This window comes from Eschrichtius robustus, chromosome 11 (assembly GCF_028021215.1).
Source record: "Eschrichtius robustus isolate mEscRob2 chromosome 11, mEscRob2.pri, whole genome shotgun sequence".
Taxonomy (NCBI): Eukaryota; Metazoa; Chordata; class Mammalia; order Artiodactyla; family Eschrichtiidae; genus Eschrichtius; species Eschrichtius robustus.
In genome coordinates, this window is record NC_090834.1 from 87,313,327 (window position 1) to 87,331,176 (window position 17,850).

General features: G+C 47.9%; 1 protein-coding gene across 1 annotated transcript; it reads left to right on the plus strand.

Moving 5' to 3' along the window:
- Positions 1-1,265: 1,265 nt before the first annotated feature.
- RCN1 (reticulocalbin 1) lies at positions 1,266-15,275 on the plus strand. The gene is made up of 6 exons (XM_068555951.1): positions 1,266-1,617; positions 6,863-7,056; positions 8,067-8,245; positions 9,639-9,699; positions 12,584-12,783; positions 14,087-15,275. The coding sequence occupies exons 1-6, from the start codon at positions 1,364-1,366 to the stop codon at positions 14,192-14,194; spliced, it is 996 nt and encodes a 331-aa protein (XP_068412052.1). The 5' UTR covers positions 1,266-1,363; the 3' UTR covers positions 14,195-15,275.
- The last annotated feature ends 2,575 nt before the right edge of the window (positions 15,276-17,850 follow it).

The following is a 17,850-nucleotide window of genomic DNA, read 5'->3' on the forward strand; positions in this document are numbered from 1 at the left end:
CTAGATGATCAGGGATGGGGGATGGAGCAAGATGAAGGAAAAGCTCTGGGAGTTCAGCTGCCCAGGGCTATAGGGGTGGGCTCCTCTTCAACCACAATTTTAGATTACTAGAGGTTCATAACCTGGGGCACATGGTGGGGCTTCAGAAGATCCGTGCATCCTCTGACACTTTAATCAAACATCCAAGCCTGTAGCTGTATGTACATTTTTCTGTAAGAGGGTCCATGGCTTTCAGTGAGCCTCAAAAGACTGTAACAAACAAAGAATCATTGCTCTACCTGAACTGTCCAATATGACAGCCACTAGCCACATGTGGCTATTTAAGTTTAAATCTAAGTTAAATTTTCAATGCCTCAGTTACACTAGCTACCTGTCAAGTGTGCTCAGTAGCCACTCCCTATTGGACAGCCCAGATACAGAACGTTTTCATCCCTGCATAAAGTTCTACAGAGCTTCTCTATAGCGGTAGCATTACTCCGGATTCAACGTACAGACAAGATTTGTTTAAGACATGTAGTCCTTTTGTACAGTGAGCTGCCATCCTTTAGAAGTGAAAGCAGACATCCGAGATCCTGACTTCTTTTGAGACCATCTGCCAACTTGGGGCCTGCACTCCTCCTGGCAGCCGGAGTGCACAGGGCTGCTCTGTTTAGATGGTCCCTCGTCATGTTGACGTCATCTGCTTGGCCCTCCTCCACATTTGAGTTTGCGACCCTTGTTTCTAGGAGACCTCGCCCACCCGGGTCTCCTTCCAGTCTCTTTGAGTTTCTAACCACACTCCAAGTTTGGGTAAGTGGGGTTGAATTTGTTTTAAGAGCACTTCTTGGGGCGGCGTCTGGGGCTGAGATTCGGGCTCCCAGCTGGAAGTTGGGGAGAGCCAGCGCCTCCCTCCGTTCAGTTCTCTGGAACCGAAAGGGGAGAGGGAATTTTACCCCGAACATCTGTTGCTCGACAAAGAACTTCTCGGTCTTCTTACCAGCCCGCCAGTCCCCAGCCCAGTCCGCCTGGGCCCGCCCCTCGCGACGAGATCGCGGGGAGGGGCCGAGGCGAAACCCGAGCCCTGCGCCCACCACCCGGGCGGGCGACGTGGCTCCGCGGCCCCGGCTTCCCCCCGCAGCCCGGCGGCCAATGGGCGCGTGAGCAGGGCCGCCCGGCGCTCCCCTGCCCGCCGCCTGGGGCGCGCCCCTCCGCTCTGGCACGGGGCGGGCGCTGGCCGAGGGGCCGGCCCGTCCCCTCCCTCCTCGCGCTGGCCCCAGCCCCGCCGCTGCCGCCGCCGCCGCGCTTGCTCCGAGCACGCATTCCCGAGCCGCCGCTCTCATCGCTCGCTCGGTCCCTCCCCGCGGGCCGCTCTCCGCTCCCGACGATGGCGCGCGGCGGCCGCGGTCGCCCCCTGGGGCTGGCCATGGGGCTGCTGCTGGCGCTGGTGCTGGCGCCCCCGGGGCTGCGGGCCAAGCCCACGGTGCGCAAGGAGCGCGTGGTGCGGCCCGACTCGGAGCTGGGCGAGCGGCCGCCCGAGGACAACCAGAGCTTCCAGTACGACCACGAGGCCTTCCTGGGCAAGGAGGACTCCAAGACCTTCGACCAGCTCACCTCGGAGGAGAGCAAGGAGAGGCTGGGGTGAGGCCGCGCTCGGGAGCTCCGCAGGTGCCCGCGGGGCCACTCGCGCGGGAACCGCGCGGACCGCCAGCTGCAAAGCGAAAGAGAAATCGGGCGCCGGGACCCAAGGGCGGGGGCCCGGCGGGCCCGGCGGCTGAGCTGGGGCAAAGTTGCCCGCGGGCGCCGGGACCCTGCGTGCTGATCGCCGCCGGGGCCGGGGTGGCTTCCCGCGGGGAGGCGAGAACGTGGCAGCGGTCGCGGGAGCCAGGACGGCCAGGGCCCGCCCCCTCCCCTGGGTTGCATCAGAAGGGAGGGGAGAGAGCGTACAAAAGAAAAATTTGTCCACGGTGGCCTTTTAGTGACATGAGTTCTTCCCCACTCTCCCGGTTTCTCTCTTACCCCCGCATTCCAAGAGAGGAGGGCATGAGACACTGCTAAGGTCTCAAGGATTATCATTAAAGGGTAAAAGATGAAGGGGCAGCCGAAGGAGAGGGTTGATTCCTGGCCTATGTCCCTGGGCCCGGACTGGGGTGTTCTTGCCTTCTGCTTAATCGCCCCAATATCGGAAGTAAGGGGTATAAAAATCCTGCTGTTAAGAAGGGAGGGGCATTTGGGGATGGGGGGTGGAAATGGAAACTGGTCCCCTCCTTTCTGTTTCCAGCAGTTTCTGATGGCAGCAGAAGCACCCAGTCTTTTGGGAGCTGAGGGCAAAAAGCTGGAGGGTGGTGTGGTGACAGGTTGTGAATTTCACTGTTGAAGGCAGTTGAGTCAGGAATCAAACCTGGGAAACAAAACTTGAGTACATCTCAGTGCACCCTCTCCGCAGCCCCTGGGGAGACACTTGAGCTTTGTGCAAAGGTATCTGGGAACCCTTTCACAGAGGAATCAGCAGTCAGCCTGATCCCAGATGGAGACCCATCTAGGGAGGGTCCCAAGAGCCCTGCCTACTGGGCACCAGGCCTCCGGGAATCTGGTTCCTGGGGGTGGAGGGTCTTTCTGGCCTGCTACACAAAAAAGGAACACAGCCATCCTTGTGCTGATGGGGGCTACCAAAGGCCAATGTGGTTGGTTAGAATATGAGGCTAAATTATACCTATTGTGTAGGTGCACCATCTGCCTGCTCTGATAAAAAGATCTTTGAACTTCAAAGTCACCTCCCAACAATCACCTTTTATTTTGCAGAGAGGTACTTTCTCTTCTAGTTTGGGCTTTAACAAAGGGAGCCATTGATGAGTTCAGTCCATTGTATTGCTTTGAGGCACTTGGAAGCTGATTTATTCTGGGGCCCCGGGTGGCAGCCATTTGTCACCAGGGAGAAGGAGGAGGAGAGGTTTGAGGGATTGGAGTTGGGAACTCCAGTTTTCAGTCGTAAGGCTTCCAGTTTAATGCCTTCATCATGATGAGTAAGAGAGCAAGTGGTGATGAGCAAGTGGTAATGGAATTGGTCTGCATTTGACCCTTGTATGAACACCTTAGCTGCATTCATTCATTTTTTTTGAATTTTATTGTATTTATTTTTTTATACAGCAGGTTCTTATAAGTTATATATTTTATACATAATAGTGTATATATGTCAACCTGCATTCATTTATTCATGCAACAAACATTTGAATGGCTACTGTGTTCCAGGCACCGTGTTAGATACCTGACAACTACAAAGATAAAACCTTATGTTCTAGGCCATAAAGTACTTATAATCATATGCGGAGGAGAGAGATTCAAGCAGATGCTACGCATAATTGCTGTGATGGTGGCATGTAAAAGCCACAATGACCCCATCTAGGAGAAGGAGCTCCCTAAGGCTTCAGGTTGGAGAAAGTAACTTGGGGGCTTGGGATGTCACCTGACCAGAGCTTGTGGCATGACTCAAAGGTTACCTGGCGTATGAGCAGGGAAAGGCATACTGAAGAGAGAACAGCCTGCTTATACAGGTTTTGAAATCTGTTCTTGTGGATTCGGGGTGTTGGGACAGTAAAGGGACAGGGCAGGAAAAGTGGGAGGTGGGAGTGGCGAGGAGGCCAAGGGCAGAGCAGGGAGGACCTCTGTGAGGTGGAGATTAGACGTTATTCTGTACATGGTAGAAATGTCATCATCCCAAAAATTTATTAGGAAAGTTGGACTGGCAGTAGGGCAGAGAACATAACTGAGGCACGGATGGCAAGACCAGGGACACAGGGTGGCCGTGAGCGCCTAAATCAGGCACAGCGGGAGAGGGTAAACCCAGAGCCACGGTGGAGGTGGAACTGGCAGCGCTTGCTTTTGGCTCAGCGTCGGGGTGGGGGAGAGGAGGGGGCTATCGAGGGTGGCATCCGTTCTCTGGCCTTGAGCCGCTGGATGGGTAGTGGACACACCGCTCACCTATAAGGTAAATCTGGGCTAAATGCAGAGGAGGCTGGAGCGTTGGAAATGATGGGTGCAGTATGGGACTGGCAGAGCGTGAGAAGCCATTTGTCTGTCCACAGCTCCTGGTGCAACAGTCCCCTCCAAGTGCGGACTGCAGAGGCAGGAGCACGACTGGATCCAGGCAGCTTTGTCACCACCATCTGCCCATAGATTCTGAAGACATGACAGCTCTAAGGCCCCTGAAGACAAAAAAAAGATACGTGGGGACCCAGAGGCTTCATGCAGTCACAAATGTGCTGCGCAGTCTGAGAAAAAAATGTAAATTACTTGCCAAGATTTAACATCAAAGCAATTTCACATACAGCCCCCGATTTCCGGCTTCTCTTGACACCCATGGCCCATTTTTCCATGAGGCAGTCATTGTCTGGAGCAGAGCTGGGCAGCCTTGTTGGCAGCTGTCAGGGGATCCCCGGGATCCCCGGACGCTTTGCTTACTTCCATTACCTGTTACCTGTTTGTTGAGTTCTCCATCCACCTGCGGTAGGGATTGTCATCCTTAGTGAGGAAAGGCACACATTCTCTCCTCTATTCCTCACAACATTCCTTGTAAAGTAGGTGTTCCATTTACAGATGGGGAAACTGAGACTCAGGGAGTCAAGTCACTTGCCCAAGATCACACAGGCCTAGGGTCCAGGTGTTCTGATTATAGCGTTTGGTTTATTTACGTCATAGCCTCCTTTCTCTATAGCTCATGTTTGAGATTTTTAAAGAGAGAGGTTAAGATTATATATGCTTCCAACAAATATTTATTGAGGTCCCACTACGCGTTTCTTTGGCATAGATTAGATGCTGTCCTTTCCACAAAAACAGGTTGTATACTGTCTGACGTCATTTGGTCTTTGCTGGTTTGAGATTCTGCTTCTCAGTTGGCTTTGGATAACCGATGGGCATGTCACCACTGTGTCCCCAGGACTGGAGCAGTGTCTGGCGCACAGTAGGTAGGCTGAACACTGCACTGGGTTGAAAGAATTCTGCTGTGTCTCGCTGTGATTTCCTGGAACGAAGATACTTGAGGTTTAGTCTTTTGGTCTTGAGACCTGTTAAAATTGCAAATGAAGGGACAAGTCAAAGCTGTTAGTAAAGTTTACACCTCCCTGAGAAAGAGGAGCTTGGGCTACCCAGGTTCAGGTAGGAGATGGAGATTTAAGTGCTAATGAATTCATTTCCATTTCTAATTGATCAAAGAGTAACTGCCGATTTGAACTTCTGTTCACAGTAAGAAAGATAAAATTCCAGCCCAAAGCAAAGAAACAAATCTCTAATTAGCCTGTATGACATCATCCCAGGTAAATGGACTACTAGGGTAAAACTTTCTTAAACATTGGAAATAGCTTGCAGGTGTCTTTGAAGTTCCCTTCAGGGATGGCATCCCTAGCTTGGGGCCCTTTGGCCTAGAGATGGACACTGTTGAGTTCCCAGCCTGAAGTTTGCTCCGGACAGGGGTTTGGGGTGCCTTAGTGAAGTCCAGTGGGGAATTGCTGGAACCTGGGCCAGCTGTGGAGCAGGAGTTCCCAGTGGGCATAGGGGTCTTCACCCTAAGAGCAAGGGGTTGAGGCTCCTGCAGCTGCTTAGCTGATTAAGTTTCTTGAATAAGTTCTAAAATGTCAAGGCTCTTTCATCCCTTCTTTTTTTTTTTTTTTTTTTGGCTGTGTTGGGTCTTCGTTGCTGCGCGCGGGCTTTCCCTAGTTGTGGTGAGCAGGGGCTAATCTTCATTGCGGTGCATAGGCTTCTCATTGCAGTGGCTTCTCTTGTTGCAGAGCACGGGCTCTAGGCGCGAGGGCTCAGTAGTTGTGGCACACGGGCTTAGTTGCTCCACAGCATGTGGGATCTTCCCGGACCAGGGCTCGAACCTGTGTCCCCTGCATTGGCAGGCAGATTCCTTTTTTTTCTTTTTTTTTAAATTTATTTATTTTATTTATTTATTTTTGGCTGTGTTGGGTCTTCGTTGCTGCGCGCAGGCTTTCTCTAGTAGCGGGGAGCAGGGGCTGCTCTTCGTTGTGGTGCGTGGGCTTCTCATTGCAGTGGCTTCTCTTGTTGCGGAGCACAGGCTCTAGGTGCGCGGGCTCCAGTAGTTGCAGCACCTGAGCTCAATAGTTGTGGCTCGCGGGCTCTAGAGCACAGGCTCAGTATTTGTGGCGCATGGGCTTAATTGCTCCGCGGCATGTGGGATCTTCCCGGACCAGGGCTTGAATCCGTGTGCCCTGCATTGGCAGGCGGATTCTCAACCACTGCGCCACCAGGGAAGCCCTAGCAGGTGAATTCTTAACCACTGCACCACCAGGGAAGCCCCTCATCCCTGACATTTTCTGCTTTGTCCAAGATCTGGTCTCCTCCTGCTTTAAGTTTCAAGTCTTTGAATCCAAAGTGGTGAGATTTAAAAAAAAAAAAAAAAAAAAAACCACTTATTTTGTGGTTGGTTTAGTTAGAATCTTCCATCTTTTTCATTGGGCTTAGAGCCAGAGGACATGGATTCTTACACCAGTGGTACCAAATACTCCCTCATTACTGTAAAATGAAGGAGTTAGACTATATCAGGGAAGACTGCTAGGTTTCATCTTACAAATCAACTCACTCAGTTTCTGCAGAGCGCTGTGTTGAGAAGGATTCTGAGGCCACATCAAGGATTTTTATCAGGACAGAAGGGCCTGATCCACTAGTAGTGTCTGCCATTGGCATTGGGTGGTTGTGGGGAAGGCATATCATCCTTGGAAAAGGTAAACTTCAAGATCCTTTCCAGCACCATCGAATCATTGATTTTATTTTAGCATTTATGCATCTTAGATTCTGCAGGTGTTTGATCTCTTTCTGGAACAGGATCACACAAGTCTTGATAATAGCCTTGTGGGTTTTTTTTAAACTACAGGAAGATTGTCGATCGAATTGACAGTGATGGGGATGGCTTTGTCACCACCGAGGAGCTGAAAACCTGGATCAAACGGGTGCAGAAAAGGTACATCTACGATAATGTCGCCAAAGTCTGGAAAGATTATGATCGGGACAAAGACGATAAAATTTCCTGGGAAGAATACAAACAAGCCACCTACGGTTACTACCTAGGTAAGAGGCGCTGCAAGAGCGATTACACAGCTGGGGCCTGTGTAACAAGCTTCTTGTGGGAAACTCTACTGTCTCATCATATCTACCCGCTTTGGGGAGACGTCTCAACCTCCTAAGTAAAAACTGCTTGTGTAACATCCTGCTCTGCTTACTAAGAATACACCAAGTTGCTTACTGTGAGTGAACTTGTAGGTGGAAGGGGGCAAGGGTCTAATAAATAATAAACTGCTGCCTAACCTGAGCTTACAATCTCAGAGGTACACCCAGAGAACAAAGCAGAGAGGAAGCATGTTTTGCGTTACAGTTTCAGAATGCTGCCGAGTTTCAGGTAGCAAGGACCGAGTAAGCTGGAACAGTCCAGGAAGGCTTCCTGGTGGAGGGTGGTTTGGGAACTCGGCCTTAAAGAATGGATTTGTATCTGGAGAGATAGAGATGGGTGGGGAAGGTGGGTCAGCTGGAGGGGCAAAGGTGCAGCAATGCATTCAGCAGTGGGCAGGGTTTGGACATAAGTCATGCTTGTTTTGGGGGAATGATGGAGGGGGTGTGTGCCCAGCACTGGGTGCAGACCCGCTGGGTACCTGGCAGAGCCGAGAGGGGACAGGCCTGAGGAGAACCAAAGACACATACACTCCCAGCCAGATTAAGAGAGGTCTTGAAAAGAGTGGAAGGAACATTTAGAATAGATGTCCTGGGTACTAGGGAGCCTCTGTATGTTCCGGATCAAATAATATGATGAAAGTAGGGCTCTGCAGAGAGAAGTATGGCATTAATATGGTCTCAAGCCTATGCGTTTCACCGCTTGCTGTAATGCCCCTAACAAGTCTTTAGGGCATGGACTGTATGGTGGTATGGAGGGACAGACACTAGAGGCATTCTGAAATCAAATGTTTCAAAGAACTCGATAGGTCAGGACCTTTTGTCTTCTACGTACCATTTGGCGTGAAGGAGGAGTGATCTGGAAGAAAACGCCTTAGGAGCCCGGTTTTCATGTTTCTGTGTACATCCTGCAGGAAACCCCACAGAGTTTCATGATACTTCAGATCATCACACCTTTAAAAAAATGCTGCCACGTGATGAGAGAAGGTTCAAGGCTGCAGACCTCGATGGTGACCAGACAGCCACCCGGGAGGAGTTCACCGCCTTTCTGCACCCTGAGGAGTTTGAGCATATGAAGGAAATTGTGGTTTTGGTAAGATATAGAAAGAGCCTGCGCTGGCAAAAGACCAGGACGAAAGCTGCACGGAAACCTTGTCCCTTCTTGCAAAGTGAGAACGTTCTTCAGCCTGAAGGGAATGGGACAAGGACCCTGAAGTGGAATACACCGGAATACCTGTGTACCCAGATTAGTCAGGGCAGGGTAGCTGCCGTAGCAAGTAGCCCCCAATCCCAGCCATTTAACACAATCGAAGGTTATATCCAGTCCTGGGTAGACAGTCCCGGTCAGGTGGATCTCCTGGGCAGTTCTTCTCCAAGTGTTGTCAGGCTCCCAGTCTACTTCCATCTTGTCCTCCACCATCCTGTGGCTTTGAGGTCATCCTGACCACTACCAGCTGGTAGATAGAAGAAGAGAAGGACTGAGGAGGAGGCATGGCCTGCCTTTACTGTTCCGAGGGCTCCTCCTACATATGACAAGGCAGGGGAATGCAGTCTAGATGTGTGCCCAGAAAGAACAAATGCGTTTAGTGAGCAACTAGCTAGCCTCTGTCCTATTTGTCAGCTCTGAGGGAACAACAAAAAGACTCAGAAATGGAATGCATTGTACTGTTAAATCATATGGAAACTTAAAGTCGGACCATGCTTGGAAAGGATGCTCCCCTTGGAGTGTATTTGCTTTCCAGTGTCTTGTTGGGTCCCACCTGTCTTCATTTTCCACGACAGTAAAATAAATGCCATCACCTGTTTTCTGGGCAGATATCCCAAGGCAGTTCCAATTGTTTTGATGCTGGGAGACAACCAACTCTGGACTATTTTAGTTACCCAGTCGTGGATGGGTTCACTCTTGCCTCATGCTTCATCCTTATGACCACAGTGACCCCCAGGACTGGGCAGTGGCTCTAAGAATCATTCCTTTTTACCACCCAACATCCACTTAATGATAGCTAATCTGCCAGAAGACAATGAAGATGGGAAAGTGGATTATGGGCTTCTGGATTGGCTCTGTTCTCAGGTTGGCCATTTTCTTCGGGATGCCTTTGAGTTTCTGTGACAATGGACAGTAGACTCATTTAATTACTCACCTTAGCAAAAAACCTAGTTAAGAAGTCAAATGTATTGATACTAAATACACAACATAATACATTCGAAAGTCAGGTATACTTTTATTTTCTAATTGCCCACAGTTCCATATTTTTCTGACACCAACTCGGTGTTCATGGTCCAGTTAGCACTGGAATCTGTCTTTGTGATCATTTTAGTCCAGTGGTTCTCAAGCTGGGTTCCTCACAGTACACAGAGATGATCTGGCTGGAGGGTGGAGACGGTTGACCTGGCAGGGCTTCCTGATAGAGTACCTCTGGGCTTGTCGGTACATTTTCAGTTGCAGAGAGGGTGCTGCTTTTACGATTCCCCCCTTTGCTTCCTAGGAAACGCTGGAGGACATCGACAAGAATGGCGATGGCCTTGTGGATCAGGATGAGTATATTGGTAAGTGCTGGCCTGGAGGCCTGCTCCACTGTCCCAGCTGGGCAGCACCCTCCACCCACATGGCTGGCTGCTTTCCTCAGATGACTCTTTCAGCAGCAGCTGCAGGTCTGTAGGTGTCACTCCTGTGACTTCCCAGCGAGAGGGACTTGTCACACCAGCCCTAGCGGTGCAGATTCAGGGAGGCATTCCTAGTGGAGAAGAGCCCAAAAGGCTGGCCGCACCCCAGGGCTGGCCAGCAGTTGATCCCACGGCTCTGAGAGGTGCCCTTCATCACACCGTGTCGTTCTACCTTTGCGAAATGGGACTGGAGATCCCAGAGATGTACAGTGAAGCTAGAGCGGACAGTCTCAGGGGACAGACTTTACAACAGACTGTTAGCCAGCGGGGCCTAGAAACTGGGTGGATGGAGCTGTGGTCAGCAGAACTGTTGACGTGCCCGAGTTCTCTGCAGAAAGGCATCCCTTCTTAGGTAAATCCTTTTACAAAGTGCACGATGGCCCCATAATATAGCCGTCTTACGCCTCTGGGTTTTGGTCTTTCATTGGGAGTACTGTTCCTAGTTTTTTGTTCTGAAGGGCTCCACTTAAGCAACATCAAGAAGTGTGTTTGCAGGTAACTGAGCCCTGGCTGAATGAGGCTCCAATTAGTGCCCCGGCTCAGACGCCGCCCAGGAGCCCTCCCAGCGTGAAGGACTAGAGAAGGCAGCATGGGTATTTCCATTTGATCCTCAGCGGCGGCTACTTCAGCGCTTTGGCACGTGGCCCCAGCTGCAGGCCACCTTCTCATGATAGCTCTTCTTTTCCCAAGTCTCAGTAAAGTAAAAGCTGGAAAATCATTTGAAGGATGGGATGGATATAATTTTTGTGCAGATGTTTAACAGAGGCAGTTAATTACCTTTCAACGTAAAAGAAGAGCCCGTGTTGCCATCAGTCTCTGGTGTGTGGTTGTATTACTTCGCCACCCCATACAGAAGAATAAGTGCCTTCTGTAATGAAGAGCAAAGTTTCTTCTAATCATTTGGAATTGTATTTGGTCTGAAGAAGCAAACGCTGTCCCCCTCTGTCTGTGGTAACAGACGGGCAGCTCTCGCCACAGTAATTAAAGCCATCTCGGTGGCACTACCTTTCTTTGTAGAATAACCAATGCTGACAGCCCCGTCATCAGTGCAGGCAGCAGAGCCTGCCTCAGGCCTGGTACACGTGTGTGTGCGGGAAGGTTCAGAGCCCCGGACACCTTGACAGTGGTGGCGGAATTAGACTGACAGGGAAGGCTGACTGATTAAAACGATGTAGCGCTTTTGATTAAAAATATGTGCTCTCCCCACCCTCCTCCTGATCTGCATTGAAAGGGTGCAAAGTCGGGGGCAAACTCTTTGAGTGGCTTTGCCTAAAAGAAGCATTCCATTCTTTACACTGGCAGAGAGGGAGGTGGGCGCATTGTTCTTTTTTTTTTTTTTTTTTTTTATTTATTTATTTATGGCTGCATTGGGTCTTTGTTTCTGTGCGAGGGCTTTCTCTCGTTGCGGCAAGCGGGGGCCACTCCTCATTGCGGTGCGCGGGCCTCTCACCATCGTGGTCTCTCTTGTTGTGGAGCACAGGCTCCAGACGCGCAGGCTCAGTAATTGTGGCTCACGGGCCTAGTTGGTCCGCGGCATGTGGGATCTTCCCAGACCAGGGCTCGAACCCGTGTCCCCTGCATTGGCAGGCAGATTCTCAACTACTGCGCCACCAGGGAAGCCCAGGCGCATTGTTCTTAAAAACTGAATTCCGAGTGACTTGCAGTCAGAGAGACCGGATGTCCAGACTTGTCTAGCAAGTGACTTCATTTATGGAGGAACCTTCTCGGCAGGCAGAGACGAGTGGAAACCGCTGGTGGTGTAGCGTAGTGGGAAGAACACTGGAATTAAGAGTCCTGGCTTCTCCGCTTACTAGCTGTGTGACCCTGTGGGAGTCGTGCAATCACTCAGTATAAGCCTCAGTTTCCTTATCTGTAAAACGGGAAGACACAGCACCCATGTTTCCAGGATGGTGTGGGTCTACTTGTAGCTGAACTCAGGGTCTTGCCTCTCTTTTTCCTTCATTCGCTACTTACTGTCTCTACCACCTGACATTTCCAAGCCGTTTCCATCAAAAGAGAAATTGCCCTCAGGGTATCTCTCTTTTCCGAGAAGATCTAGTGGCTTAGCAAACAATGGATAAACTTTGCCTTCTTTTTCCTTTCCCTGCCATTTTCTAAAATTTATCTATCTTATAAAATTGCTATAAGGATGAAATAAAATATATGTGAAAGCCCCCTGGAAATGATATAAACGACAATAGTAGTAAACACAGTGGTTAAGACTATGGGTTGGAAGCAGAGTGCCCATGTTCCTGTGTAGCCTACTACATTCTCATACTAGCTGTGGGTCCTTGGGTTAAGGCTGTGCCTCGGTGTTTTCATCTATAAAGTGGGAATAACGACACCTAACTTCATAGGATTGTAATGAAAAATCAAATTTAAAAAAGTATGTGCTTTACACAGCATCTGGACCATAGAAAGTGCTGATATTGGTCATTGTTATTAGTTTTCACCTGTATAGTTCCAGGCTGGGTTGTAGCGGGCTTTCACATTTGACCTTCATAATAACCTTCTGAGTAATAAGTTATTGTCTCCACTTTACAGACGAGGCACTGAACTAAGTCAAAAGCCAGGATTCATCTTCTGGCTCCCAAGCACAGTTCTTTCTCGCCCACGAAGCGGCCTTCATAGTGGATAAATCATTGCATTATTTACCCAAGAGACTGCCCCCAGGTGTCTGGTTAGGTCTCTTGATTGCTAGAGGTCAGGTTTTCTTGGACTTACCTTCCCACTTGTCTTTATAACCAAGAACAGCCTTTCCTTCCAGCTGATATGTTTTCCCACGAGGAGAATGGCCCTGAGCCAGACTGGGTGCTGTCAGAACGGGAGCAGTTTAATGAATTCCGAGATCTGAACAAGGACGGGAAGCTGGACAAAGATGAGATTCGCCACTGGATCCTCCCACAAGACTATGACCACGCACAGGCTGAGGCCAGGCACCTGGTGTATGAGTCGGACAAAAACAAGGTATTTCACCATCCTCTGGAATCATTCCTTGAAGGGAGACAGTTTACATAAGATTGGTTCTGTTTGCTTCTTTGATGTTTGCCTTGGCCCATGTGGCCGTGTCCTTATTGACTTCTCTCATTCCTGCCCTACATCAGAGACCTATGAACTTGAGCCAACACTGTGATAACCCACAGTGAGCTCATTAGGCCCAGATGTTCCTGTTCCTGGAGAGTCTGCCGTGGGTCACACTTAACGTTCACTGCCATCTCCTAGGATCGCAGAACCGGTCACTGTGTTGGCTGTGGGCAGGCATGGATTTTTTTTTTTTTTTTTTTTTTAAGAGGAACTCTGGTTTTTATTTTTTTTATTTTATTTTATTTATTTATTTATTTTTTTAATTTTATAGCTACTTTATTTATTTATTTATTTATTTTTGGCTGTGTTGAGTCTTCGGTTCGTGCGAGGGCTTTCTCTAGTTGCGGCAAGTGGGGGCCACTCTTCATCGCGGTGCGGGGACCGCTCTTCATCGCGGTGCGCGGGCCTTTCACTATCGCGGCCCCTCCCGTTGCGGGGCACAGGCTCCAGATGCGCAGGCTCAGTAGTTGTGGCTCACGGGCCCAGCTGCTCCGTGGCATGTGGGATCTTCCCAGACCAGGGCTCGAACCCGTGTCCCCTGCATTAGCAGGCAGATTCTCAACCACTGCGCCACCAGGGAAGCCCAGGCATGGATTTAAGAGGTGTGCCCTGTATTGCCCTATGACAAGCTTGTTCATCCATTCATTCAGTCAGCAGACACTCGTCAGACATCTGCAGCATGTGAGGCAGAAGGAAGCCCATCACATTAAAGTCTAGGCATCCTCAGGCCAGCTCACCGTGCTGGCTCCGAGCCAATATCTATTGGTCAGTATCCAAATAAATAAATAAATAAGATTTAGAAAGAAGTCCTGCCTCTTCCCATTTTGATCACAGCTGCAAATTCTCAGGAGACAGTCAAGTTTTGCAGTCAAGCCATAAAAGGGAAGGAGAATTCTTCGGGGCCTGTCTTGGGAATGCCAGCATTGTGTGTAGACATAACTAGACTCTGGCTTCTCAATTCCTTGAGGACTTTTCTGATGTATTTTAGCACAGCTTTTGTAGCAGGAAGCTGTTCCAGTTTGGGGTTTTGCAGGGCAGTGATGGTAGATGAAGGAGGTACCTAGTAGCTTATTATGAAATGTAATATTTTAAATGTTGCAGATCAATGAAATAACATGAGCTTCATGCTGTGATGACTCAGAGTGACCAGAGTTTCTGTGACAGAGCTCTTTTCTCTCTCCTACAGGATGAAAAGCTCACTAAAGAGGAGATCTTGGACAACTGGAACATGTTTGTTGGAAGTCAGGCTACTAATTATGGGGAAGATCTCACCAAAAACCATGATGAGCTTTGATGCACATTCACCAGAATATGACAGACTGTCATAGGCTTTCTTTTATTGTCCTGGATAATTGCTACAATTGTCTCATTTACAGCAGTTGTGTCCCCCAAAAAAGCAAGTTTATCACCTCAGATTGGGGTTAAAATTATTTTTTACTCAATATTTGCTGGAAAATAGTCATCACTGATCTTTGAGTAAGGTTTCTGTCCAAACACATTAAAATCTTGGTAAATTGCAATGCTCTATGGGGACACATTGCTAAAACATGACTTTTTAGCTTTTTCCATGAAATTTGAACTGAAGGGGAATAAAATTTGAAAAAGCTCTATTATTCAGAAGTTGGGTGAGCGGGGAGAGGGCAGTATATGGAGTGACTGCTATGTATTTTAACTGCAGAGTTTTTACATTTGCCACTGTTAAATAATTGGTGAGGGAAAATTCTGATTAAGCCTCAGTGGTATCTCATCCTACACAGGCTTCTTTCAGAGCAAGGCTGATATTTCAGATTCTTCTTCTTGACTTTGTACTCTGAGCTGTTACTATAAATGGCATACAAATCTCTGCGCATTCTTCTATATGGACCTGCTAATGTGCACAACAGATCCACCCATCTTTGTTTTTTGTTTTTTGTCTTTGTTTTTTACAATAAGAAGCAGTTAAGAAGGGTCATGTGAAAAAGAAAGGAATTTGAAAGGTAGGGAGAAAAGATGAATGTCAGGCATTTGAAGAACTATAGGAAAATGGTAAACACTTTACCATACTTGAGAAATTTTTCTTGACATGTAAATGAAGCAGATCTGATCTTTGAAAAAGTGAATAGAAATCCAATCCATTTCCTTGCTGATCTCTGATAGGAATAGGGAGTAGGGTCCTAGGAAAGCCTGCTTAGTGGAGCTCTGGAACCCATCTCATCCAGTCCCGGTGAATCCACAACCCTTGGACCTGCCCCGGGACCACTTACACCATGTAATTGACAAAGCAGTGTTCCAAGCCACTGGCTGAACTGGAAGAAATAACTTCTACAGGTTGAACTTCCACCTTATAAGGAGAAAGTGAATGAAATAAAGGATCCCTGTGAGGATTTTCTACTGTGTCCTGTGGTGTTTGACTTCACATGTACCATTTGTGACATTATTCACTGTTGACATAGAATTTAAACCATTCGTGACATTATTCACTGTTGATATAGAATTTAACAGTGGGATGAGATGACATGAGTAAGATTATAAAAGTTTTGCATTTTAAAAATCCAACTATTAGAATGTTCAGAACATATTCATATTTACTTATTTAATACATATATACTTCTCTATGCTAATTAGAGAAGCTGCAGGTCATTTTAATGGTAAGACCATTCAGAGACAGGTTTCAGTTGGAGGAAAATCTGGACTTCTTATCAAGGCCTAGGAGGCCCTATAGCAACTGGTCCCTTCCCAACTCATCAGCCCCACTCCCTTTCACTTCCCATAGCAGCCCCACTGACTTTCTGGTCCTCAAACACACCAAGTTCATTTCCAGGTTGGGCCCTTTGCACTTGCTATCCTGATTTGGAACCCCCATCTCACACATACTGGGGTAACTCAAAACATACTTCCTCAGCAGGACCTTCCCGACTCCATTATTTGTAGCAGTCCCATTTGAGTCCCCGTCTCATTTCCTTGTTTTATTTTCTCCTTGGTATGTACCTATTGCCATTTATATTTGTTTCCTAGGGCTGCCATACAAAGTACCACAAAAGAGGGTGGCTTTCAACAACAGAAACTCACGGTGCAGGCTGGAGTCTGAAATCAAGGTGCTGGCAGGACTGGCCTCCTGAATGCTCTAGGGGAGAATCCTTCCTTGCTTCTTCCTGCTTCTGCTGGCTCCAGGCGTTCCTTGGCTGTGGCTGCATTACTCCACTCTGCCTCCATCTTATGGCCTTTTCTTCCTCTCTCTCTGTCTGTCCTCTGTGTGTCTCTTATAAGGACACTTGTCATTGGCTTTAGGGCCCACCTGGATAATCAAGGGTGATCTAATCCTAGATCCTAAATTACATCTGCAAAAAGCCATTTTTCCAAGTAAGCTCACATTCACAGGTTCCAGGAGTTAGGAGGTAGACATATCTTTTGGGGGGGGCCACCATTCAACCAAATGTACCATTTGACATTATCTTGTTTGTATGTTGTCCACCTTCCCCGAGCTAGAACATAAGCTCTGGGACAACAATAGCCTGATTTGTCTGATTTACTGCTGCTTCCCAGGACCTAGAACTGTAGAGCCTAGCCTACCATAACTACTCTGTAATTATTTGCTGAATGGATGAGAGGTTGTAGCTTTAATCAAAGAGAATACTCCTGGGGTGGGGATTGGGGGGATACTACAAAAAAATTTTACAAAATGGCTAACATTTGCTGAATGAAAAGTAATTTGCCCAAGATTCCAGAGTGATTATATGGCAGGACCAGAACTCAAATCCAGGTGTTCCTTGCTCCAAAATCTCTGCAGTTTAACACTAAATTTTACTGCTCCAAATCTCTGAATCTATGTACCCTTTATTTCTTTGCTCACCCACAGTACATGTGGTCAGGAAATGAGAATAACTCCTCTTACCTAGAAATAGGCTGACACATTTTTTTCAAGCAATGAGAACCTGTCTTTTAAAAAAATGAGAAAATAATATAGTGTAACCCAATTATAAGCATAACACTTTTAAAAGGTGCTAACGTTATTTTTCCCCCAAAAGGGAATACTGGTTGGTTTATTAAGTTATACATAGTAAGACATTAAATATATTTTGAGCACTGAGTTTTTCCTTTCAAGTCAGTGCACATAAGAAGAGAACCCTCAAAGAGACTAGTGCTTCTGGGGCTGCATTTAACACTATTTAAGGAAAGAAAACCTTAGCTAGGGGACATAGCTGTTAACATGGTGATTTGTAAAGCCTTAGATTTCTAATAGGGTCTGACTGTTTCAAGGAAAACATATTTTGTTTCTAGGTAACATTTCAAGTCTGATTATGAACAAATGCTACAAAATTGATCTGTAATGGGAAATACTGTTATGTCACAAAGCATTATCTATATGCTTAATGTGACTGAAAGCATTAATTGCTAGGAGCCAAAATCTGTCCAAGCAAAACATGAACACATATTTTGTACCTCTTGTCTCTTACTGTAGATTTTTGAATGAATTCGAGTGTAACAAAGATGTAGTTAGAAAATCTGCACACCTGAAGGTTTTCTTTACCCGCTTGGATTACTACTGTACTTGTTCCTTGTTAGCAAATGCAGGAGTCCTATCTGCTCAGAAGTGCCCAGCAAACAATAGCTACATGCCTACTTGTTAGCAGCTCAGCAAAAACATCGTGTGGCGTAAAGTGGTGACTGGCTGACTGGATTTTTTTTTTTATTTAATTAATTAATTAATTAATTATTTATGGCTGTGTTGGGTCTTCGTTTCTGTGTGAGGGCTTTCTCTAGTTGCGGCAAGCGGGGGCCACTCTTCATCGCGGTGCGCGGGCCTCTCACTATCGCGGCCTCTCTTGTTGCGGAGCACAGGCTCCAGACGCGCAGGCTCAGTAGCTGTGGCTCACGGGCCTAGTCGTTCCGCAGCATGTGGGATCTTCCCAGACCAGGGCTCGAACCCGTGTCCCCTGCTTTGGCAGGCAGATTCTCAACCACTGCGCCACC

Coding starts and splice junctions, on each gene's coding strand:
- RCN1 (XM_068555951.1), top strand. CDS start 1,364: ATGGCGCGCGGCGGCCGCGGTCGCCCCCTGGGGCTGGCCATGGGGCTG. Junction 8,246..9,638: donor TGAAGGAAATTGTGGTTTTG/GTAAGATATAGA, acceptor TTTGCTTCCTAG/GAAACGCTGGAGGACATCGA. Junction 12,784..14,086: donor ATGAGTCGGACAAAAACAAG/GTATTTCACCAT, acceptor TCTCTCCTACAG/GATGAAAAGCTCACTAAAGA.